This window comes from Rhipicephalus microplus, chromosome 5 (assembly GCF_043290135.1).
Source record: "Rhipicephalus microplus isolate Deutch F79 chromosome 5, USDA_Rmic, whole genome shotgun sequence".
NCBI classification, from domain to species: Eukaryota; Metazoa; Arthropoda; class Arachnida; order Ixodida; family Ixodidae; genus Rhipicephalus; species Rhipicephalus microplus.
In genome coordinates, this window is record NC_134704.1 from 183,818,706 (window position 1) to 183,844,990 (window position 26,285).

At 47.0% G+C, this 26,285-nt stretch overlaps 1 protein-coding gene across 3 annotated transcripts in view; it reads left to right on the forward strand.

Moving 5' to 3' along the window:
* The window catches only part of LOC119174068 (cyclin-dependent kinase 8), a 209,301-nt gene that overhangs the window by 47,260 nt on the left and 135,756 nt on the right, over positions 1-26,285 (forward strand). For all 3 annotated transcript variants that reach the window (XM_075896280.1, XM_037424854.2, XM_075896281.1), the window contains exons 5-7: positions 15,226-15,366; positions 15,461-15,518; positions 15,694-15,825. In XM_075896280.1, coding sequence (XP_075752395.1) covers positions 15,226-15,366; positions 15,461-15,518; positions 15,694-15,825 — 331 coding nt within the window. The remainder of the gene's footprint in view (positions 1-15,225; positions 15,367-15,460; positions 15,519-15,693; positions 15,826-26,285) is intronic.

Consider the following 26,285-nt stretch of genomic DNA (forward strand, 5'->3'; position numbering starts at 1 on the left):
TCAAATGGCCCTTGCGCCAAAAAACACCATATATCATCATCACCGGAACGCCCAAAGCAACAAGTTGGCTGCCAGGTGGTCAACAGCTATGAGCAAGCGTTCCGCAACGTGGCACCTAACGCGTGGATTACGCCCAAGCCAAGCGGTCACACTTTCGACATTTTGTTGAGTGGCAGGAAAAAGGGTGCTAGTCCTCTCGTCGGCCATCATGACCACACACGCATACCAAGAGCGAGCAAGACGCGCACACGCGACACACATGCCAGAACACGTGGAAGAGCTCTGGGCCTGTTTCCAGTCGAAAAACGAAACTGATTCGAGCCAGCGTGGCGGGCGTCCCGGAGCGGTGGAGACGAACGAAGGGGTTGTGATCAAGTGAAGAGTGCAGGCTTGCGAGAGAAGGGTAAGGAGTTGCGATAAAGAGCGGGGAGAATGCTGCGGGAGGGCGGCCTTCAAAACCAAAACACACGGGAAGGAGGCAAGTTGGGTAGCTTGCTTGAAAGGTCCGCGAAACTCGCACGTAGAAGAACTTGGAAAAAGTGCATGGCCGCCTAAATCGGTGCGCGTGCGCGCGGTGGTGTTTGAAGAATCGGCGGCCGTGGTCAAAAAATCGTTTTGTTGCAACGGCGGGTTTGCATGGCGTCACGAACTTCGATATTTCGCGATTCGTTTCGCGCAAATCAACAGCCGTTTTCGCACTTCCGCACGCGCGCGGAAGGCATGCTGAGTTGAGTGCGAAGTGAGTGAGAACAAGTCCTAAACACGAAACGAATCGCAAATTATCAGAGTCGGTGGGGTAGCGTAGGCACGTGCACTAGACACAGACTATTGGATACATTTGGTGGCCGACGATGTTGGCAAATGGTCTGGTCACTCCAGGCCGGCGACGTCAACGACAGTACAAGCGATCAAAAACAGGGTAGATGGCTGACCGGTCTTCGAAAGATTGGTGGCAGTGTGAAAACACGGGCCTCGTCTGGCGATACGGGGTGCTCAGAAGAGCGGGGGGACAAAGGACGGAGGGGTGCGTAACAAAAGTGGTCGGGTAGAGCGGCAACTAGAGAGGCGCGGAGGAAGGGTCGACGTTTAACAATAAGAATGTATGGGCACCTCGCCGATGCTGTCAGTGGTCGAAATTGGTTTGCCGGGAAGTCGGCAGACCGCTGACTCCGTTCGCTGTAATCGATCAGCGGCGCTCGGAGGCGTTTGTTGTAAGTGCGATTTTGTGCCATTGAACCAATGTATATTTTCACGGTCATGCGGATATTGTTCGTTTTAAGTGAAAGTTCGTTTTAAGTGGGGCTGTTATATGTGGGCTCGGCTGTATTAGGTTTTGGTTCTTGCACATTGTTCAAAATGAAGACAAAGCAAAGTCCAGTGCATTTCAGGATGCAGCATAGGGTACTGCATAGTTTTGAACTAGACCGATTATACTTTGACTGTATCTTGGCGCAATTGACCTGCGATTTTGTTGCTAACTTCTAAATTCCACATTGAGAAGGAAATTTGATCCTGGAAATGAAGACAACAGCTTGCGAACAAACTTCATTTTGAATATTCCTGTCCCAAACATTATGCGAATGCATCCATATCGCATCCTGACTTCACCTGTACATCAGTTAGGCCCTTTTCTTATAGTATGGCATTCTTAATTTACAGAAGTATTACTATGCATTATTACTATCTGTTACTATGCGTTACTACATTGTCTCGCTCAGTTAGTAGGGCGTTGGATACGTTATTTGAAGGTTGCCGGTTCTGTCTCTCTCAGTGGCAAGTTATATTTTATCCAGTTTTTTTTCTTGACATTTACACACAATTACTACTTACAACCTCCCGCATACCTATCTTGGCACAAAAAATTGTCTGTTCTCGATAACATAATATATTACTACGTATTAAAAGTATTATCACAACTGGGGCCCATGCACTAATGGCAATGGAAGGGAATGCGATACGAACATTGTAATAAGGTTGCCAAGTTACTTTGCATACCCATATCAGTGCCCTCGGCAATCTATTTGCCCCCCACCCCCCCGCCTTAAAAAAATAACGGTATTCTGGGCAAGTTAAAACCTGCAGATGGCGCATCAGGCACACCATTGCACTCGCAAGTGGTGTGCAGTGAACCTGATCTATGCCATGAAATAACACTGCACGCTAAGACAAATCTTGACCTGCACGCTAAGATAAATCTTAATTGAAATCCGAATCAGTTCGTGGCCTAAAAATGATCAATATTTTTTTAGGAAAAATCCACTTTCTGGGTTTCGGCATAATTTAGCATTCAATATAGCGGATGTTCAGCTGTGCGATAGTTTGATATATGTGTGCACTAGTCTCATACATTGCATGGGAAACTCAAGGAGATTTCTCAACTTTGCGATATTCGCGGCAAGATCGGGCTATAGGTGGCAACACTGTCCCCGTGCAAGTGTGGATAGGCGGTAGGTGGCTCTTCATTGTGTCACATGCAGCGGCTCTTCATTGTGTGCAGTCTGGCCCGACTGTCGGCGGATAAATAGCGTGGACTACAGTTTACTGTTAATATCTACTCTCTACGGAATCTGTGCACGACACCTATGCAACTTTAACATTGCCCGCGGGTAAAGGGCATTCTGCCTTTCATACGAATGCTCGCCCTGAGTGACTCTTTTCATGCTTTCGCACTACATCACGCCTTTGCTGTGTTGTTTGTACGTGGTTAGCTTGTGTTACGCCTGCTACGCACTGCTGCAGCGTGACTGAACTGCTTATTTACATCTTTGTCATTTGCATACAACAAAAAACAGAGAAAGAAAGATTGCAGAAAGACCGCATATTCTGTGCGTTTCGTTCAGTACCACCGTTCGCACCTATTACGCATATGATTTTTTTTTTCTATCACTCTGTTCACAATGAAATGTGGGACAGTCATTAAGTCTAGTCAGGAAAGCTTAGTGGCTGACGGTGCTTTGCGTTTCACTGCGTTTACCACGCACATGTTCTCGCACCAGTAAAAATCTTGTATAACAGTTAAGCAGAAAGCTTTCATCGATGAAATACGTGCATGACGGTGATACAAAAAAAGCCTGGTTAATGGGACAAGCATGTTTTTTCATTATTTTTTTCTTCCGACAAAAAATTAGCCCTGCCTTCTGTCAGTCCTGACAATGCCACGTAAACGCTGAAAACAATGTAAAAAAAATGAAGTTTTTAGTGAAATCATGCATTATAAATAAGGCATGCTGCCTGAATTATTTTCAAAGCCTGGGCTCTTTAAAGCGTTCCTAAGTCTAAGCACACGGTTGCACACAGTAACTCTGTTTTAGTCTCACAGTTTATGTGATAGTAATATTTCTATGTAGTGGTACCACGGCCAGATAAACACAACTAAGGCTTCTCACATGGTCGATAAACTACAGTGCCGTAGTTGTACACCTATCAACAGCGCGCAAATGCATAGCCTAGATTAGTGGATCTCAGCCATGGATGTGTCAGAGACCCCTTGTGAACTAGTGGAAGTGATGGGGGACCCCTTGCAGTGGAGGGGATGGAGGGGGAGGGTACATAGGTAAGTTAACAGAACTGGAGTGTGCTACAGGTGCCTTTTATTGCTACCAAGAACATCAAACAAATGTGCCACATCACTTCATTTTCGACAGTTAATCAATACGTGGCACAGTCACGCTTAAAGAAAAATGCAGGTGATGGTAGAAATGGCTTTGCGGACCCCCATTTGAGAACCACTGGCCTAGATCTTTTTTTTTTTTACAACTGAGTCGCCATAAAACGCTGCATTCACATAGCATTTATTAGTAGTCATGTTTAGGAGGATGCCTAGGCGATGTGCTTGAAACAGAAAGCGGCACCCACTCTGAAATTATTCTGGTGAATGGAGGGTACGACAACAAAAAAAAGCATTCTGTAAAGTTGCGCTCGCCGATTTTATTACAATGCATTAGCAGCCAAGTAAGACCAAATGCTTTCGTACGTCGTTTCAGGTATACTTTGAAACAGTTAAACTTGTGCTGACATGACTGGACTAATCACACTTTGAGAACGTGTATGATGTACGTGCACATAGAAAGACAACGCAGCTAGCAGACGACTCAAGGAGCAATCCACACTTCACTGTTTCCGCCAGTTGCCGCTAGGCGGTGACTCTGCTGGATCTCGCGGCCAATAGCAGATGATTCAATATATCTGAGTTTGATATGTCCGGGATTGACTGTATTGACATGCCTAATTGTTTTCTTTTTATTTATGACCAGATTTCCCAGTGTAAACTTGTAGTAAGTCTCGTTTTGCTCGGTGCAGACCACGCCTCGTTGTAAGAATACGGTCTCAAGTGTTTAATGATATTCTACGCAAATTGTCTGCGTTATGTGCTTAGTCAAGTATGATCTGGAACCTACGCAAGCACCACCTAAATACTCTTCATTCCCAATTCTTCACACTCTCCCCTTATGTTACCAGAACTGGCCTCTTTAAATATTATTTTTTTTTCCAAATTACTGAATACGGAAACTGATACCTTTTCATCATCTAGTTTCATCACCTTAATTAAAAGAGATTTACTCTCGCTGTTTCCTACCAATTTCTGATTTAGGGTTGCTTGTTTGCCTGATTTCATTGAAGATTTCTGATTGTGCCTTGTACGTTTACTTATTTTGTACCTTGTGACTCCTGCTTGGCCCACATGGCCTGTAGTATAAATAAGTAAATAAATAAATAATGTACCATGGTGCACGTGTAAAAGGTGATGCATCTTATTGAAGATTTAAGTTACTGATAACTGATGTCCTTGCTTGCCGCTATCGCTGTGTTGTGGGTTGCTTTACTGTGCTCGATACAGCTGTCATGAGGCTTGAGAGGTGCTGGGGTCTTTTAATAAGCCATCTAGTTGCTAGCTCATGGAAAATGCGTCCGTCGTGGCTGACCTTGAGCAGGGAAAAAGTGCGCAATCTTCTTTTCTTTCAAGGTGAGAGCCACTCTTGCCCTCGATTCATTAGGGCAGGTTGCACACCCATTAAAGAAGTTCAGTCATTACTGGTTCGCTTGCTACATTCTCTGCTATCGCAACCATGTGACAATATATTAGGACTCTGTTTAGATCATTGTACACCCTCATTATTCATCGAGTGGCTGAACACACTGCCAGATACCTTCTAGCATTTTTTGGCATTCTTTGGATATCACTGGCTGTTGCACCATAAATTGTCTTGAATTAATAGGTTGTCTCTTTAATTGTGATCAATTAGTGATAATAGGCCAAAGCCCAGACCAATTGTTCTTTTTATCTGTATTTTTTGTGCATTGAAAAGCTCACTGTACGGTGTGGTGCTTTGGCGATTTACAAGATCTCTACATAGCGAAAATCTGCAGTAACATGTTCAGCATTATTTAAAATTTTCTTAAAAGGGCATTTCTGCATCATTCGACATACTTGATGTTGAAAACTGGGTGTTCATTTATGGAATGTGTCTGTAAATGAGAGGCAATTGAGAAGACATATCAGATACACATTGCAATGACATCATTGAGATATTTGCACTCTGAAGGACGCTTGTTGGTTATCTGATAGAGATGTAGCTTGCCCAAATATTTATAATGAGAAAACAGTTGTGAACGTTTGGGCAAGGACGTGCTCCATGGCACGAGACGTGACTTGTCTGTATCATGTTGCTTTGTCTTTTGTTCAATTTTTTTCCCTTGGTTAATCTGTACTATAAGGAGAAGGCAAGTCTGTTAATTCTCCTGTTTAGCAGTTGGTGCTGCAATGATCAGTAGGTTCATTTTCTCCTCCCCGCTCATGTTCTTATCCAGAAGCATACATGGGACAAGTTTGAATAATTAGTTCTTAAATCTAAACAATATACCATTGAGTTTGTATTTATGGGGGGAGATGGGTCTATGGGATATTTCATCTATTTTTTAACTGAATATGATAAGACTTGTCATGCTTACGTAGTTTTTCTCCTAATTCTAAAAATGTAGATATTTTTTCTGTAGCTTCATTAAGTCATTAAATAATCATGACAGCAATCTCTAGTATTCTTACCACAATAGAAAAATAACCACCAGTGAAAAAGTTTATGAATGACATAAGAATTAACAGGAGAAAGCATAAGACACACAATATAGGAAGCACTTTTAATTGGATCAATATTTCTTACATTACAGTGCACTAAACTTCATGGCTCTGAATGTATATGGCCATGGTGTGGTCACAAAAGAGACTAATTTTAAAAGCTTGCATCAAGAGAGATTAAAATTTGATTCCTATGTTGTGTGCTCCCGACATATAGTTTCATGCTGCAAAAAGAATTATTCTGCTATCTGTAATAATTTCCGATATATTGCAGTAATTGTCATGCTGGTTGTACAAAGCTGCCATTTTGAGAAAAATCAAGAAAACGAGGATTTTTAACATTTTTAACTGTAAAAGTGTATATACTTAGACTTACATAGTCATTAACACATATATGGACACTAGAAAGCCTAAAGAGTGCAACACTGTAAGCTGATAGAAAATTGAACAAGTACTTCTTGAATTACTGCACAGTAAAGTTCATTGCAGGTAACCAAGAACAAAAAATTGGAGCCGCACAAATAAAATCTGCTCTTAGTGTTGTTTTTTGTGCACATTTATCTACATTGTGCAAAAGTAATTACAGCTCTAGCTGTCCTAGGTTCACTTTTACAGAACAAGCAAACAAGGAAAGTGGTCAGAAGATGTGTTTAGAGAAAAATACTGTTAAAACTTTACTTCGCTGTTTCGAATGAAAAAAAATCAGCACACATATTTTTAATCAGTTGATATGCACCGGGCATGTAATCGGACTGATTGCTTGCACGAGTGTGTCGTTTCTTCAAGTCCTGTTGCAAGTTGCCATCGTGTGCTCGTCTGCCGACAAGGCCACTTATCACTTTGGTGACGGTACTGAGGTCAATGTGCGACGAATGTGCACGCGTCATTCGCGATCTGGCGAATGACGCGACGATGTTTTCCGGCTTGTTCAGAATGAGTTACACGTAAATTTCGTGAACCGAAATTGTGCACTCGCTCAAAGTTTCGAGGCTACATGAGTGCCGATCGTTTTAGTTTTTTTATCACGTGAGACTGCCGCATTTTCGAGTGGAGACCGCGACATTGATGCGAACATGTTGTTAAAAGCAGTCTACCTGTTGCCAGTAGCCTTCATTGCACGGGCGGCGAGCACGTTCACAACCATTTTAGTTCGTCGACGCGTGGCGTACTCCACTCAGTCATGCAGTTCACACACAAGTGAGGTCATTTCGTCGGGCACGGGGGACCGCGGCATCGGCGCATTCAGTTATAAGACTGCGCTTCAATTCCGTTGCTACAAAGATTAATATTGCCACCTGGTGTTCTGTGCCAGTGAACGAAGAAAATGAAGACGAGCAACCAGAGCCAGCCAGAGGCGTCCTTCTTCGTGTCCGAGATTTCGACAGTCGCGTCTCCTTGTACAATTCTTGGAGCTCCTAGTGCGTGACAACTGGTGGAGATGCTGGGTACCCTATGCAGCGAACCCCTCCCAGTACAAGAAGCTCCAGCCCCATAACGGTGGTTACGCCCTTTCACCGTGCTAGCAGAAGGATCCACGGACTGGTTGAGATCAGACTTCTCCCAGAGAAAATGATGGCTCCAACTATCCCAGGCAGCGCCATCCCAAGCGTGCGTTTCCAACTCAGCCAGTATGGAAGGCGCAACGCCAATGCACTATACGTTGTTAAAGCCACCAACGACGAATCCCTTTCACGGTGCTGCCCATGAGGATGTTGAGGATTGGCTAGTCCACTATTACTTTGTTGCCGCTCATAACATGTGGGATGACACAGACAAGCTCAGACATGTCTACTTCAGTTTGAATGACGGGGCATGTGTCTGGTACAAAAACTGGGCAGGTGTGTTCACGTCATGGGAGGACTTCAAATGCCGGCTTCTCGAAATGTATGCAAGTCCCAATCGCTGAGAGCGAGCTGAGCGTGAACACCAGTGCCGTATGCAAATGCCAAATGAAGGCGTAGCAATGTATGTTGAGGACATGACATGTCTTTTTCGACGAGCCGACCCTCACATGCCGGAAGAGAAGAAGGTGCGATTGATGTGCGGAGTGAAGGAGCAGTTAGTTGTTTGGTGGTCTTGTACGCAGCCCACCCAAGACTACATCAGAGTTTCTTGCTAAACCCGTCCTGATTGAAAGCACGCTTCGGCAACGGACCCAGGGGTACGAGTGACAAGTCAACTTTGCCGCCGCTACGGACTACATGGGTGGTCTAGGGGGCCACATTGACTTCTTCTGAGAGCTCGTACACTCTGTAATACGCGAAGAACTGCAGAAGATATCAGTACCGTCGGCGCCCACTGTCAGTTCTTTGTGCGGCATCGTCCGAGATGAAGTTCAGCAGGCACTATGAGAACCGTCCTGTCAGACAGAGTAGGGCCCTTAAATGACTTGCCTCGCATGTCATCAGCCATGCTTCAGGCAGTCCAAGTGGGCCCGTACCTCAGCGACCGCTGACCGATTCCGTAAAAATCAGACGTGTGGCGGACCCCCGATCGATGTCCTCTTTGCTATCACTGTGGCGAACCTGGGCACTTCTAACGACAGTGCACGTATCGAGAGCTGGGACTTCGGGGTTTTTCGGCCAACTCTCCACCTCCTAGGTTCGGCCAGCGGCCTTCGGAAATAGCGGACTACGTTGCTCAGCAGCGCCGATCGACATCTCGGCTCCACTCACGTTCTTCGTCACCGCGGTGATTCACGTCTAATCCCCGCACCTATTCGGGCGTGGTGCAGGGCCGGCCACCTAGCCCGCGTCGGGAAAATTAGCCACAACGACCTTCGGGCGCAAGGCTGCTCAGACTGGTCATGCTCAAGGCCCCCTTCGACGCTGACTGACGATATCAACGATACATTGAAGACGACATCACGAGCTGATTGTGGAAGAGTTTCTCTAAATATTCCTGCTCTGCTAGATGGTCGCGCAGTCAGCGCTTTAGTGGACACTCGTGTGGACTATTCTATAATTAACGGAAAACTGGCCGCCCTTCTGAAGAAAGTAACGATGCCTTGGAATCGAACGCCAATTCGTACAGCTGGCGGGCATATCGTCACGCCACTCGGTATGTGCACGGCGAGATTGCAAGTCCATGGTTGTACGTTTGTTGCCAGTTCGAACGTTCTCCAGCAGTGTTTTCGAGACCTGATTATTGGCACGGATTTTCTCAGGAGCATGGTGCTATAATTGACATTCGATGACGTCTAGTCACTTTCGCGATCACAAACGTCACAACAGCTTACGCAGACCCCAACCACTCCCGAGTATCTCTTCGCGTCCTAGACGGCATCGTCACGTTACCACACCGTGCAACTGTTGTGGTTCAGGTGGCGTGTGACGGAGTAATGCACGGTGAAGCACTCGTGGAAAGCAATCACTCGCTTCTGCTGTCTCAGAGTGTCTGCATAGCGAGAAGCCTTGTTGAACTTCGTCATGATCACTGCGGCGTTCTTGTCACAAACTTCAGCTACGAGCACCTTTTCTCTCAAACTGTCATCGCCTACGCCGACCCAGTCGCCAATGTCACCGAGTGTTTTGCTTCCGAGGCCATCGGCACTGCTGAAGCACCTTTCCGCAGCATCAACATCAGTCCAACGCTTTCCGTAGCGAACAAGCAGCGTTGGAGTAAGCTGTTGCTGGAGTTCCACACATGCTTTTCATGTTCTTATCAGATATGTCAAACACCGATAACGAAACACCATATTATCACCTACGACGACGTGCACCCCATACGGCAGCAGCCTTATCGTGTTTCGCCAATCGTACGGTATGCCATTCAAATGCAGGTTAAGAAAATGCTTCAGGATGGCTTGATACAGCCATCAAGCAGCCCTTGGTCATCACCAGTCCTTCTTGTGAAAAAGAAAGATGGCACGCTTCACTTTTGTGTCGACTACAGGACGTTCAAGAATGTCACAAAGAAAGAAGTCTATACCCGTTGCCCAGAGTCGATGATTCTCTGGACAGGCTGCGGTGCGTGAAGTATTTTTCATCCGTCGACTTAAAGAGTGGTTATCGGCAAATAGATGTCGTCAAACGCGATCGGGGAAAGACTGCTTTTGTAACTCCGGATGGCCTTTATTAATTCAGAGTGCTCTCTTTCGGCCTCTGTTTCGCTCCAGCCACATTTCAACAAGTGATGGACACAGTCCTGGCAGACCTCAAGTGGAAAAGCTGTCACGTCTACCTCGATGATGCCGTTGTGCTTTCAGAAACGTTTGACGAGCATCGTCGTCGCCTTCAGAATGTGCTCGAAGCCATTAGATCGGCCGATCTCACACTCAAGCCTGAACAATGTCATTTCGGCTGCGAAAAAACTAAAGTTCTTTAGTCATGTCGTGAGCGCCGATGTTCAGCCTTATCCTGACAAGACTGCTGCCATCGCTGCTTTCCCAGCTCAAACTGACAAGAAAAGTCTTTGACGATTTCTTGGTCTGTGCGGGTATTACCGGCGCTTTATTGAAAGTTTCTCCAACATTGCGGAGCCACTATTACGCCTCACGCATGATGACACACCATTTGTCTGGGCTGACGAACAGCAGACTGTCTTTGCGGAACTATAGCACCGGTCCTCTTCACCTCCCGTGCTTGGCCATTTCGATGAAGATGCTCACACCGAAGTATGCACTGATATTAGCAATATTGGTCTTGCAGCTATTTTGGTACAGACTAGACAGGATTGAACGGGTAATTGCCTATGCAAGCCGCACACTGTCTCGCGCAGAATATAACTATTCCACATCACAGAAAGAACGTCTTGCGGTCATTTGGGCAATTACTAAGTTTAGGCCATATCTCTGTAAAAGACCATTTAAAGTGGTGACTGATCATCATGCTTTGTGCTGGTTGAGCAGTCGAGACTCTTCAGGACAATTAGCCCGAGTGAGTCTGCGCCTACAGGAAATTTATGTCATTATCGTCTACAAGTCAGGCAAAAAGCACAATGATGCCGACACGCTATCTCGAGCACTTCTTCAATACGCCAGTACAAGCGCAGAAGAGAGCGGCGCCTTTGTGGCAACTCTCAGTGGGCTGGATCTGATGTCTCATCAACCAAATGACGCCGATCTAAGACCGATTATAGATCACTTAGAAGGTGGCACCACACTCATTCCTCGTCCATTGTTGCAAACAATGCCATCTTTTTTGCCTACGAAATGGCGTCTTATAAAAAAGGAACACCGGTGCTGGTGAAAGATCTCATCTTCTGGTCGTGCATGAAGCCCTCCCCGATGACGTCTTATTAGCTTGCCATGACGAGCCCACATCCGGCCATCTGGGCTACTCGATAACTCTGTATCGGGTGCCCAGGTACAGAGTTCATCATCATCATCAGCCTGACTACGTCCACTGCAGGACAAAGGCCTCTCCCATGTTCCGCCAGTTAACCCGGTCCTGTGCTTGCTGCTGCGAATTTACACCCGCAAACTTCTTTGTCTCATCTGCCCACTTAACCTTCTGTCTCCCCCTAACCCGCTTCCCTTCTCTGGGAATCCAGCTAGTTACCCTTAATGACCAGCGTATATCTTATCTACGCGCTACATGCCCGGCCCATGTTCATTTCCTCTTCTTTATTTCAACTATGATATCCTTAACCCCCGTTTGTCCCCTAATCCACTCTGCTCTCTTCTTGTCTCTCAAGGTTACACCTACCATTTTTCTTTCCATTGCTCGCTGCGTCGTCTTCAATTTAAGCTGCACCCTTTTTGGCTGGAGACCAGGCAGTAGGAGATTATGGCATCGGTACTAGAAACGCCAGAGGAGAGCTACTAGTAGAATTTGCAGAACGCAATAATCTACGAATTTTGAATACCTTCTACCGAAAACGAGAAAACTGCAAGTGGACATGGAGGAGCCCTAATGGCGAAAATAAGAACGAAATAGACTTTATAATGAGTGCACACCCAGGAATCGTGCAGTATGTGGAAGTGGTTGGCAAGGTACGATGCAGTGACCACAGAATGGTACGGTCTCGAATTTGCCTAGACTTGAAGAAGGACTGACAAAAACTGATGCGCAAGAAGCCAATCAATGAGCTAGCACTGAGAGGGAAAGTACAGGAATTCAGAGTGTCGCTTCAGAACAGGTACTCGGCTCTTTGTGAGGAAACCAACCTTAGCGTAGATACAATGAATGATAATCTGATGAGTATCATTACGGAGTGTGCAGTGGAAGTTGGAGGCAGGGTAGTTAGACAGGGCACTGGCAAGTTTTCCCAGGAAACGAAGAATCTAATTAAGAAGTGTTAAATCATGAAAGTCTCAAGTACAACAGACAAAATAGAACTGGCAGAGCTTTCGAAGTTGATTAATAGGCGTAAGGTATGCGATGTAAGAAGGTATAACATGGAGAGAATTGAACACGCTCTGAAAAACGGAAGTGTCAAAGCAGTGAAGAGGAAACTTGGGATAGGCAAAAGTCGGATGTATGCACTAAGGGACAAAGAAGGCAAAATAACTACCAATACGGATAGGATAGTCAAAATAGCAGAGGAGTTTTACAGAGATCTGTACAGTAGCCGGGACAACCACGACCTTAATACTATAAGAACTAGCAGTAACCCAGATGACACCCCACCAGTAATGATAGAAGAAGTCAGAAAAGCTTTGGAGAGCATGCAAAGAGGCCAAGCTGCTGGTGAGGATCAGGTAACATCAGATCTGCTGAAAGATGGAGGAGAGTTTGTGATAAGAAAACTAGCCACCCTGTTTACGAGGCGTCTCCCGGTGGGAAGAGTACCAAAGTCTTGGAAGAACGCTAACATCATCTTAATACATAAGAAAGGAGATGACAAGGACTTAAAGAATTACCGGCCGATCAGCTTGCTATTTGTAGTATACAAGCTATTTACAAAGGTAATTGCTAACAGAGTAAACAAAACATTAGAATTCAATCAGCCAAAGGAACAAGCAGGATTTCGAACAGGCTACTCAACAATTGATCACATTCATACAGAGTTACTACTAGTCTAAAATTTCTGCCTGCGTCTACGTCAAGGGATGCCGTGAATGACAGCATCACAAGACACCACCATTAAAGTATGCAGGCAATCTATAACCAATCAGTCCACCACGTACACCGTTTGATCAAGTGGGAATGGACCTCCTGGGGCCGTTTTCTTTGTCTTCTTCCGTAAACAAATAGATTATTGTCGCAACCGATTACTTGACGCGTTACACTGAGACGAAGGCATTGCCACAAGGGACCGCACTTGAAGTTGAAAGTTTTTTTTATGCACCAAATTGTGTTACGGCATGGCGCCCTGTCATATGTCATCACTGATCGAGGGACATCATTCACAGCGAAGCTCTTGGATGATATCTTAGGGTTTGGTTACACAACCCATCGAAAGACCACTGCATATCACCCTCAGAGTAATGGCTTAACAGAATGGCTAAACAAAACGCTAGCTGACATAATCTCTATGTACGTGGATGTGCAGCCCAAAACATGGTGCGACTTCTGCCGAACGTAACATTTGCATACAACACTGCAACGCAGGAAACTACACGCTTCGCACTATTTCGGCTCGTTTATGGTTGAGATGCCAGAACTATGCTAGACGCCATGATTTCGTATGACGACATCGACAAGCTCGACCTATTAGCCCTCGACATCAATGAGTACATTCAGCGCGCCGAGGAAGCACATCAACTGGCCCATGTGCACATCAGAACTCAACAGTGTCCAGATGCACGGGCGTACAACATCCACCATCGAGAAGTTACAACATCCACCATCGAGTAATTATACACCTGGTGACCAATTTTGGGTTTGGACACCGATTAGTTGGCGAGGTTGCAGGGAGAAACGCTTGAGGAAGTACTTTGGACCTTACCAAGTACTCAGACGTATGAGCGACATGAACTACAAAGTAGTTTCAAATGGAGGCTCACCATCATTTCAGAGCAGGTTACCACGCCCAAAGGCTGTACACGTCGTCCGCATAAAGCCACACTTTACGGGGTGATGCAAATTTTCTTCGTGTGCCAGTGAACTCTTCATGTGAACAGTGAATGTCGTTTATTTCTGATTGCCGGGCCCAGAACGCATTTTCTCTCGCGTGCTAGTTTGTTTATTTTGCATACTTCGACCCACTGTTAAGCACACTTTTTTTGAGCATCGGGTTGATGCTCTCTTGAGAGGAGGAGTAATGCCACCTGGTGTTTGTGCCAGTGAACAGTGAGTCAGTTCTGTGCCAGTGAACAAAGAAGAGGAAGATGAGCAGCAAAAGCCAGCCGGAGGCGTCCTTCTTTGTGTCCGAGATTTTGACAGTCGCGTCTCCTTGTACGTTTCTTCGAGCTCCTAGCACGTGACAATATCTCTCATAGCTTCACTTCTGCTTTTTACTTGCCCTCCTCCAACTGATGAGGCTGCAAAACGTAGCTGCTGTCAGTGATGTTGTCAGCAACTGGTGGGCTTGTACGGGAGCTAGGCCTGCACCAGTGACTCGACTACTGCCGTTGACAGCCGCAAGTTCGTTATCCTAGTTGCCCTGAGCCATAGCGGGGCTCTTTTTGAAATTTATGGTGAACGAACGATTGCCACAGCCGCTTCATGAATTAGTGAGGTGCGGAGCTTTCCTGCAGCAAGAAGTTGACAGCACCATGACAAAATGGCGCTTACCGTGTGCGTCATGATGGTGAAGCAGATGCCGGAAACGCCACTTGGCCTATTTGATGCCTAGGTTTTGTCATGTGCCCCAAGCAGTCAATAGAATGGTGTTTCTCGATGACGTGTTTTTGCTGAAAAACCAATGAGCAAGGCAAAGCAATGGTGCGGGGAAATTGAAGATGAAGAGTGACGTTTTTAAACTACACCAAAAAGACCACGACAGCTCATGTGTACCGGCAACAGTTTGGCGCAGAAAAAATGCGATTTTAGCATCTATTTGGGCTCACATTCGTCTCGCAGGGGTGTTATAACTTGATTTTGTGCCAGAAATAATGACCCGAGAAGCTACAAACTTCTGAGATAAGTGCATAAATAGGTACAGACTTCGAAAATGTCAGCTCCAAAAAGCCAATTTTTTTGCTATTTTCGGCCTTCTAAGACCCGTGTCCCCCCTTAACCCTAGCCATATGTGAGCACCCTTTATTGTTTCTCCTACTGAGGGAGAAACATTCTCCTAATGAGAGAGATTCATTGCTTGTGCAGCACATAATCAAGTTCCACCGTACGGCCAAGGCCAACAAGAAGCAAGTTCTGGTGCCACGTGGCATGGTCAAGTCTTTGCTCTACCAAATTTTGGATGGAATCCACTACCTGCACTCCAACTGGGTCCTGCACAGGGATTTGGTATGTCGCATTACCTGGTGCAACATTTAAAACATCGAATGTCAAAGCCCTGGGCAGTTTTTGTTTAAAGTGCTCACTTGGCTGCATTTTGCAGAAGCCAGCCAACATACTTGTAATGGGTGAAGGTCCAGAGCGAGGCAGAGTGAAGATTGGTAAGTGGATAACCTGATATGGGAAAAACACTGTCGAAATAATTCCTTCAGCATTAGCATAGCAGCTGCCTGTAGAGTGCAGGTAGCTAATTGATTAATAGCTTTTGTAAAGAATAATGCCACGTTGAATAGGTCTTTAAAGGGAGAATACTTATGATGACATCAACTCTTTCAGCGGACATGGGCTTTGCACGGCTTTTCAACTCGCCCCTGAAACCACTGGCCGACCTGGATCCAGTAGTGGTGACATTCTGGTACAGGGCACCAGAGCTTCTCCTCGGGGCCCGACACTACACCAAGGCCATTGGTGAGCTTTGTTTTTAGGGGCGAAGCTCTTTATGGCGTGGCTTGTGCGTTCCCGTTGTGGGTAACCGCCCCTCGGTAATTCTTGAACTATCCATAGAGGGCGGTACTTGTACTATGCGCTGAATAATGCAAATGGTACGTAACTAGAGGGTGTTACTTGTAGAAAAGAAGGATTGATGTCACACATATGGAAGGAGAGAGAGAGAGAGAGACGATCGCGTGACCACAATCGCATGTTCCTCGGCAGCGCTGTACGCCAGGGGGCACTCCATAGTACAATAACAGCGCCGTCTTGGCGCGCACGCGCATTGAGAGACTCGGCGACAGAGGATAGATGAGGCTGCTGAGCAGCGTGCACGCAGGGCGATGGTGGCTCGTGCTCGAAGAAGGGACCCCGACATACAGGCGCCCGAGGCAATAGCGCGCCGCGAGGGCTCTGCAGTACGACAACAAGAGGCCGAAGCGGCAGCGGCGTGCGAACCCAGCTTCGCCCCACTCTCCATCATTCACCCCGTGGATATGCTGTCATTTTTTTTATTACCTTAACTCTTTCAGAACTGTGCCCATGAAAATGTTAACACCCAACTTGAACAATTTTACACTTCATACAAACTGAGATTCAACAAGCGCACCATAGAAAACAATTGGAAGTTATTAGTCAAAAAACTCAGCCAACTAACTGATGCATATATACCAAGCATAAAAATTCAAAACAAAACATCTGACCCTTGGTTTAACAACGTGATTAAAAAACTGATAAACGGGAAAAAACGCCTGTTCAGACGTGCCAAAAAACAGAACCAACTGTCCTTATGGAAAGAATATTGCCACGTTCCATTTCCCAAGTTTTCGTTATCGTCCCAAAACACCACACGATTCTCAGCGCAAACCGCGCCTACAGTTTTCCAGAAGGTTCCGGACTGTAGTAGATCATTTCGAGAAGATCACGCCCACTGTGCGAACGGTACAGATTGTTCTGGAACATACGCCACCGCCAGCGATAACGCTAGAACATTCGATGGCAAGAGTATAAATGCCGACGCGCTTCGCCACTTGTCAGTAGTTGTTGATCGAAGGCCGACGTTCTGTTCGCCGCTATCAGTCCGAGACTGCTATCTGTGCGAGACTGCTGCTGTAATTGGACTTTCCTTTTACCGGGCACAGGTTCGCCCAAATAAACAGTTAAATCCCAACACGAAGTCTCCTGTCTTCGGCCACGTCACGACCCCGTGACATCTGGTGGAGGTGCTGCTTCGTTCATGTACCGGACGCCCCCGTCAAGCCGTGAACCTAGCCCACGTCGCGAAGAAGATACCGACGCAAACCAGGAGCAGCGAACAAGCCGCCGACAGCAAGGGCTACCACCGGAGTACGGGCTTCTGCAAGACAAGGCGCGGAAGACCAAGGCCATGACCGCGACTGCAGCGACAATGACAACCGCAGCGTCCCAGCCCACGATGGTCATGCATCAACCCAGGGAACCACCAATTTTCCATGTGTCATCGTTCGAAGACCCGGAGTCCTGGCTAGAAACATACGACCGTGTGGCCGCCCTCAACCACTGGGACCATGACGAAAAGCTGCGTCGTGTGTTCTTCTATTTGGAAGACACCGCAAGGACCTGGCACGAAAATCGGGAGTCCACGCTCCGAACGTGGGATGTTTTCTGCGGCGCATTCCTCCAAACGTTCGCGAGCGTCGCTCGCAAAGAGAGGGCCGCTGCTTTATTAGAGACCCGGGTTCAGCTACCAAATGAAAATGTCGCCATTTTCACAGAAGAAATGACCCGACTATTCCGTCACGCTGACCCAGACATGCCTGAGGAGAAAAAAGTTCGTTTCCTCATGCGAGGGGTCAAACAGGAGCTCTTTGCGGGACTGATGAGAAACCCACCGAAAACCGTCCAAGAATTTGTAGCCGAAGCGACCACCATCGAAAAAACCCTGGACATGCGCACCAGACAGTATAATCGTCGCCTGACTCCAGAATGCGCTGCTGCTCAAGCCAGTGACTCCGAAAACCTGCGTGAAACGATCCGAGCGATCGTGCGGGAAGAGCTGCGCAAACTGTTGCCTTCGGCGCAACCTCAAGTGGATTCGATCGCCGACATTGGGCGAGAAGAAGTTAGGCAATCGCTTCGAATTCCCCAAACACCACTGCCCGAGCCAGAAACTATGAGCTACGCCGCTGCAGTGCGCCACAACGCTCCTCCCCGTCCACGCCGAAACGCCGCCCCGTCGCACTTCCGTCGCCAGACACCACCGCCGCCACCACCCCCACCGACGACCTACCATTCGCCAGCGGGCCAGCGCAGTGCGCCGAGGAAAACCGACGTCTGGCGCACCCCTGACCACCGCCCACTGTGCTACCACTGCGGCGAGGCCGGGCACACTTACCGCCGTTGCCAGTACCGACAGATGGGACTGCGTGGCTTCGCCGTCGATGCACCACGTCCGCAGCCAGGGGAACGGCCACGTGACATCGCTGACTACCTGACAGAAACTCAATGGAGACCACGAAGTCCTTCCCGTTCGCCGTCGCCCAGCCGCCGCATGTCACCGCACCCCCGGCAGTACTCCGGCCCAACGCGGGGCCGGTCTCCTAGCCCGTATCCGGGAAACTAAGGGCAGCAACCGGTGGAGGTGTGGTTGCTGTGCGACGAACTACCGAAGATCCTCCTCCGACGACGACGCCGCGACGGAGCTTTCCGAACACAACGCTAACCAGGCAAAGCCCTGACGGCGAAAGCTCACTTACCGAAGGTGGCCTGACGACGCAACATGGAAGCAGCGGAACAAGCCGACGCAGCCGTGACCCGAAGCCACGCCCAAACTGTAATGCGAGACGGCGAACTAGCGACCTCAACGTTCTTATCGACGGCCACAGTGTGACTGCTCTCGTCGATACTGGAGCTGACTATTCTGTCATCAGTGGGTCGTTCGCCGCGAAGTTAAAGAAAGTTAGGACAGCTTGGAAAGGCCCTGAAATCCGCACAGCTGGAGGTCATCTCGTAACGCCTGCAGGAATCTGCACAGCGAGAGTCACCATTAACGGCCGTATTTATCCTACAGACTTCGTAGTCCTACAGCGTTGCTCGAGAGATGTCATCCTTGGCATGGACTTCTTATGCCTCCATGGTGCTGTCATCAACCTAAAAACAAAGTCGATAACGTTATCCACAGAAGAAGCACTACTGCCGCGCACACCGTCAGGACACCATGCCTTGAATGTGCTGGAAGAACAAGTTACCATTCCGCCTCGCTCAAGCGTCATTATTTCAGTCGGTGCTCCTAAATCACCTGACTTGGAAGGCGTCGTTGAAGGCAGTCAGCATCTGTTGGTCACCCGAAATATTTGCATCGCAAGAGGAATTGCAGAGCTGCGGGGAGGCAAAGCAACGGTTATGCTCACGAATTTCAGCAATGAGTACAAACATGTGAACAAAGGAACAACGGTCGCATACATCGAAGAAATTGTCGAAGCCACCAGTGCTTTCGCCCTCGCCGATTCTGCGGAACTTGCTCAGAGGAACCAAGCCCCTCCCATAGCTTTCGACGTCAATCCCAGACTTACGAACGATAAGCAAGCACAGCTCAAGGCCCTGCTCCTGCAATACGAAGATTGCTTTTCGTCGTCATCGAAAATTCGGCAGACCCCAATCACGAAACATCGCATCATAACCGAAGAAAATGCCAGACCACTCCGTCAGAGTCCGTACAGGGTTTCGACGCGAGAACGTGAGGCCATGAAGAGACAAGTTGATGAAATGCTGCGGGATGACATTATCCAGCCGTCCAAGAGCCCATGGGCGTCCCCCGTGGTGTTAGTGAAGAAAAAGGATGGGACCCTACGTTTCTGCGTTGATTATCGCCGCCTGAACAAAATCACAAGAAAGGACGTGTATCCTCTCCCACGAATAGACGACGCACTTGATCGGCTCCATAACGTCAAGTACTTTTCGTCAATGGACCTCAAGACTGGCTATTGGCAAATCGAAGTCGACGAAAGAGACCGAGAGAAGACGGCGTTTATAACACCAGACGGCCTCTTCGAGTTTAAGGTGATGCCCTTCGGCCTTTGCTCAGCGCCTGCAACTTTTCAACGCGTTATGGATACAGTACTGGCAGGATTGAAGTGGCAGACTTGCCTTGTGTACTTGGACAACGTCGTCGTGTTTTTCTCGAGTTTCGACGAGCATCTTCGGCGCCTTGAAGCTGTACTTCAAGCCATCAAGACGTCCGGACTCACACTGAAGCCAGAAAAGTGCAGATTTGCGTATGAGGAGCTCTTGTTTCTGGGGCACGTTATCAGCAAGTCTGGAGTTCGTCTCGATCCGCGGAAAACAGCCGCCATCGCCAACTTCCCACCGCCTACTGACAAGAAGGCCGTACGCCGATTTCTGGGCCTGTGCGCCTATTATAGGCGGTTCGTGAAAAACTTCGCCCGCATCGCCAATCCTCTCATTAACCTTACCAAGGCCGACGTGGAATTCATGTGGGAAACGCCACAGGAACACGCTTTCCAGGATCTTAAACATCGCCTCCAGACGCCTCCGTTACTTGCCCATTTCGACGAATTCGCCGAGACAGAAATACATACTGACGCAAGCAGCGTAGGTCTTGGCGCCATTCTTGTGCAGAGGGCTGACGGACTTGAAAGGGTTATTGGTTACGCCAGCCGATCGCTATCCAAAGCAGAAGCAAATTATTCCACAACAGAAAAGGAGTGCCTCGCCATCATCTGGGCTACGTCGAAATTTCGCCCCTACCTCTACGGCAGGCCCTTTAAAGTTGTGAGCGACCACCACGCCTTGTGTTGGCTAGCCACCTTGAAGGACCCTTCAGGTCGCCTCGCACGATGGAGCCTGAGACTTCAAGAATATGACATTACTGTCATTTACAAGTCCGGCAAAAAACACTCCGACGCCGACTGTCTCTCTCGTGCGCCTGTCGACCAACCGCTACCTGACGACCCGGATGACGACTACTTCTTGGGAACGATAACTACAGACGACTTCGCTGAACGACAGCGCGCCGACCCGGAACTTAAGGCCCTAATAGAATACCTCGAAGGCAGGACCGCCGAAGTCCCGAAGGTATTCAAGCGCGCACTTGCGTCGTTCTTCCTACGAAACGGTCTTCTACAAAAGAAAAACTTTTCACCGCTTCGAGCTAAGTACCTCCTTGTGGTGCCTTCAGCTCTGCGACCAGAACTCCTGCAGGCCCTACACGACGATCCAACGGCAGGGCACCTCGGTGTTTCTCGCACGCTCGCGAGGATACAAGAAAGGTACTACTGGTCACGTCTTACCACCGACGTGACTCGTTATGTGAGGACATGCCGGGACTGTCAGCGACGCAAGACACCGCCGACAAGGCCAGCGGGACTTCTGCAGCCAATTGATCCACCTTGTCGACCTTTCCAGCAGATTGGTATGGACCTACTAGGGCCGTTCCCGACGTCGGCTTTCGGAAACAAGTGGATCGTGGTAGCTACCGACTACCTCACCCGCTACGCCGAGACAAAAGCCCTGCCAAAAGGCAGTGCATCCGAGGTAGCTAAGTTCTTCGTCGAAAATATCGTCCTACGTCACGGCGCTCCGGAGGTCCTTATCACCGACAGAGGAACAGCATTCACTGCCGACTTAACTCAAGCGATCTTGGCATACAGCCAAACAAACCACCGCCGGACGACAGCGTACCACCCACAGACCAACGGCCTCACCGAGCGGCTTAACAAGACGATCGCCGACATGCTGTCAATGTACGTCGATGTCGAACACAAGACATGGGACGCCATTCTTCCGTATGTGACCTTCGCATACAACACGGCGGTGCAGGAGACGACGCAGATATCTCCATACAAATTGGTCTACGGAAGGAGCCCGGCAACGACGCTCGATGCCATGTTACCCAACGTCACCGACGAAGAAAGCCTCGATGTGAGCGAGTACCTTCAACGTGCCGAAGAAGCCCGACAACTTGCGCGTCTCCGTATCAAGAATCAACAGACGACCGACAGCCACCGTTACAACCTTCGACGACGCTTCGTGGAATACCAGCCCGGTGAACGTGTTTGGGTGTGGACGCCGATACGCCGACGTGGACTAAGTGAAAAGCTTCTGCGACGCTACTTCGGACCGTACAGGGTGGTTCGACGTCTCGGCCCACTTGATTACGAGGTTGTCCCCGACGGCATCACGAACTCTCAACGACGCCGATCGCGACCTGAAGTCGTGCATGTCACGCGCCTCAAGCCGTTTCATGCGCGTTAACAAACTGAAACAGTGTTTTTTTTGTATTACTGTTTCATCGTAGTTTATTCACTGTACTTTCTTGCATTATTATTGTACCTTCATGTTTAGTTAAAGCATTGGGACGATGCCTTTTTTCAAAGGGGGGCAATGCCACGTTCCATTTCCCAAGTTTTCGTTATCGTCCCAAAACACCACACGATTCTCAGCGCAAACCGCGCCTACAGTTTTCCAGAAGGTTCCGGACTGTAGTAGATCATTTCGATAAGATCACGCCCACTGTGCGAACGGTACAGATTGTTCTGGAACCTACGCCACCGCCAGCGATAACGCTAGAACATTCGATGGCAAGAGTATAAATGCCGACGCGCTTCGCCACTTGTCAGTAGTTGTTGATCGAAGGCCGACACTCTGTTCGCCGCTATCAGTCCGAGACTGCTATCTGTGCGAGACTGCTGCTGTAATTGGACTTTCCTTTTACCGGGCACAGGTTCGCCCAAATAAACAGTTAAATCCCAACACGAAGTCTCCTGTCTTCGGCCACGTCACGACCCCGTGACAATATTCCGACTCTGTGCGATGCCTCTCGATTAACATTCAAAATGCGAAGTGCGATTTTCTTCGAACAACACTACCAGACATGCTCAAAAATAACCTCAAGAAACTCTGGCAAACAATAAACCCAAGAAACATCTTGCCGATAACCTTATCCAGTACTAATGACAAACCGCTCAGTCATGTAGATTCGGCAAATGCCTTAAACCATGCGTTTTGTTCTGCTTTTTTGCGAACTGCGGAGAGAACCTTGAGTTTATTATAAGCGAGCCAAGGTCACCTATTGAAATATCTGCAAATGGAATACGTAACCTAATCCAAAAATGAAACTCTCATCTGCAAGTGGAATTAATAACACCAATAGCAAAATAATAAAGAATACACAATTGATAATTAGCACAGCATTTCAGCTGCTCTTCTCTCAATCACTTTCACAGGGACAGATTCCGAGTGATTGGAAACTCGGTAAAATCACTCCATTGTTTAAAAATGGCAACAAAGCATCCCCATATAACTACCGGCCCATGTCGCTTATAAGTGTCCCATTCAAACTTATGGAGTACATTTTATTTGCCAACATCATTAATCACCTCAAACAGCACAACTTCATTCACCCTTCCCAACATGGTTTTCGAAAAGGCCTGTAGTGTGAAACACAACTTGCTGCCTTCATTCATGATTTGCACACCAATCTTGACCAGAACATCCAAACTGACGCCATATTTCTTGACTTTGAATAGGCTTTTGATAAAGTTCCTCACCACCGTCTTATGACCAAACTTTCCTTGCTTAATCTTGACCCATTCGTCTTGTCCTGGGTTGATAACTTTCTCACCGACAGAAAACAGTTCGTCATCATAAATACAGCTAGGTGTCAAATCTCTCCCGTCCTCTCCGGTGTTCCCCAGGAAACAGTACTTGGCCCGCTGCTTTTCCTGATATACATCAAAGACCTACCACACTGTATTACTAACAGCATAAGATTATTTGTCGACAATTGCGTTATTTACGCAACAATCGCTGGTCATGAAGATCAAATAGCTTTACAAGCAGACCTAACAGCCTTTCGAAATTGGTGCCACAAGTGGCAGATGAGTTTAAACATTTCTAAATGTAGATCAGTGTCTTTCACAGAGGTACTAATCCGTTAGTGTACAACTACACCCTACATAACAGTTTTCTACAACCGACTAGCTCGTATAAATACCTTGGAATACATATCTCAAGCGACCTATCATGGACCCTCCACATCAATCATGACATTTCAACAGCTAGTAGATGTTTAGGTTATGTCAGAAGAACCCTGAAGTTTGCTCTCAGCCACTTAAAAATATCTTTCACCACAATAATACGCCCCAAATCGAAGTGTGCCGCAGAAATTTGGAACCCACACCAGCATTATCTCATCCAAAACCTTGAAGCCATCCGAAACCGCGCTGCCAGATTCGCCTTTTCCGATTACTCATCGTTCACCAGTGTAACAGACTTAAAGAAACGTGCCGTATTCATTCCTCTTAGCCAACGCCGAAAAACTGCGCGGCTCGCATTATTCCACAAATTCTATCACGCATCCCCATCTAGCATTTACGTCACCCGAAGCCCCTGTTTCTCTGATCGTTGTTGCAACACTATGCAAGTACATTACCCTCGTCCCTGAACTACCACATTTGCCGAATCTTTCTTTATTCGGACATCTAAGGAATGGAACGCCCTACCGGATACCATTGTTAGCATTCAGGATGCAGAAGCCTTTAAAAATTCCCTGTCAACCATTACTGAACCGTAATAATTTCCAGGTAACTTTCTAACGTGCCTAACTTTTTTTTTTCATTTTCTAGTGTCATCTTCCTAGTATGGCTTGTATGTATATTTTGTGTACTTGGCAATGTTTTGTACCTTATAAGTGGTATCTTTTGTCACTTTAAAATGTTTTTATCTAAAGTCCACAAACAAATGTACCTGTTACTAGGATGTACCTGTTACTACGAACAAAACGACGACACAGAGACAAGAAGGTCGTCGTTTTGTTCTTGCGCTATAACTATCGTCATGCCATACCAACTAGCCCAAGCTGCCACCCTTCTAAGGTACCTGTTACCCCTTGTTTTTGCCGCTTCAGCTATGTCCTAAAATTCTTGTTTTTTGTTTTGTTGCACATCCAACTTTGCCTTTACCCATGTCTTGTATGCCCACACCACATGTAATGTTCCTTCTGTTAGGGACCCTTGAGGAAAAAAAAAAATAATGAAATGAAGTAAAAAGTTAAATCTACCCCGGTCATCGATGCATCGATTTGTCGATATTGACAGGTTGGATTTGTTTCTCATGCACCTAGAACATCCTAGGTGTTGATACAGCTTTCAGAATCTGTTGCCTGCTTTGGCAAGGTAGGAATTTAGTGTGTTGTTTGGAAAGTGCACTTGGCTGATGTTTTTAAACGTGCCACTTATGGTTTTGCTTCATTAACATCACATTGCTGTCATAAAATGAACCCTTGCAAGTCAAACTTAGAATCTTCCTGTCAAATTCATAATCTGAGAGTGCTTAGCAGCAATAATTGCGACAGCTATTCACTGGAGAGCTCTAGCTCATGGCATTTAATTCTGTGGGCAGCAGGTGTGCACCTTACTGACTGTGTATGTCTGTCTCGGTGGCGCTTAGAAGCTATAAATGGCACCAACTCTCTCACTGTGTCTTTTTAAAAAGTAATATTTATTAGTCAAACTTATTATTTAACGAAGTAAGATTACAGTTACAATGGACGATTAAGTATTTAAGGACATCTGATGCGTGCCTTTAAAAATGAAAGTTTACTCAAAACAGTAGAATTACAAGTTATCGAAGCCACGCCTGAAGCGAAGCATGGTTTAATGGGCGAGGGAGCTGGCAAAGGCTACTTGGGGCACACAGTGCGCTTGCTCACAGTAAACATATCTTACACAGAAAACACATCTTACACAGTACACAGTATAAACATATCTTACACAGTAAACATACCTTACCCAGCGTGTGTGTGTGTCAACGCTAAATTGGGGTATATTGGGCCCTTCATGATGCACTCTTGGCAGTTTTGCTAGCTCCACATATACCAAATTTGGTGTTAAGTGATGTCAATGCATGACGAAAGTATATGACGGGTGCAAACATGATAATACTGACATGGGTGTCATGCAAGAACATGACAACATACCACGGTCATAGCGTGCCCACGGTCGTTTCGCTAGCTCCACATATATTAAATTTCGTATCACGTGACGTGAATAGATGACGAATGTAAGCAACACATTCAGACATGATAATCATGACACAGAAGTCATGTACCGCATCATTTACCTCCACCTAGTAACTTTGTGCTGATTTTAAAACAACATATCAACCTTTGTCATTCGTGCTTGATTGATTGATTGATATGTGGGGTTTAACGTCCCAAAACCACTATATGATTATGAGAGACGCCGTAGTGGAGGGCTCCGGAAATTTAGACCACCTGGGGTTCTTTAACGTGCACCCAAATCTCATTCGTGCTTCACATATCATCAATTTCCACAGTACATGGGATCTGCCCATTTTTTTTTTTTTTGTAAATGACTGATGCAACCCGTTTCTAAATACCCAGCTGTCATTTTTTTAGCCCCTTGCTGTTACTCAGAACC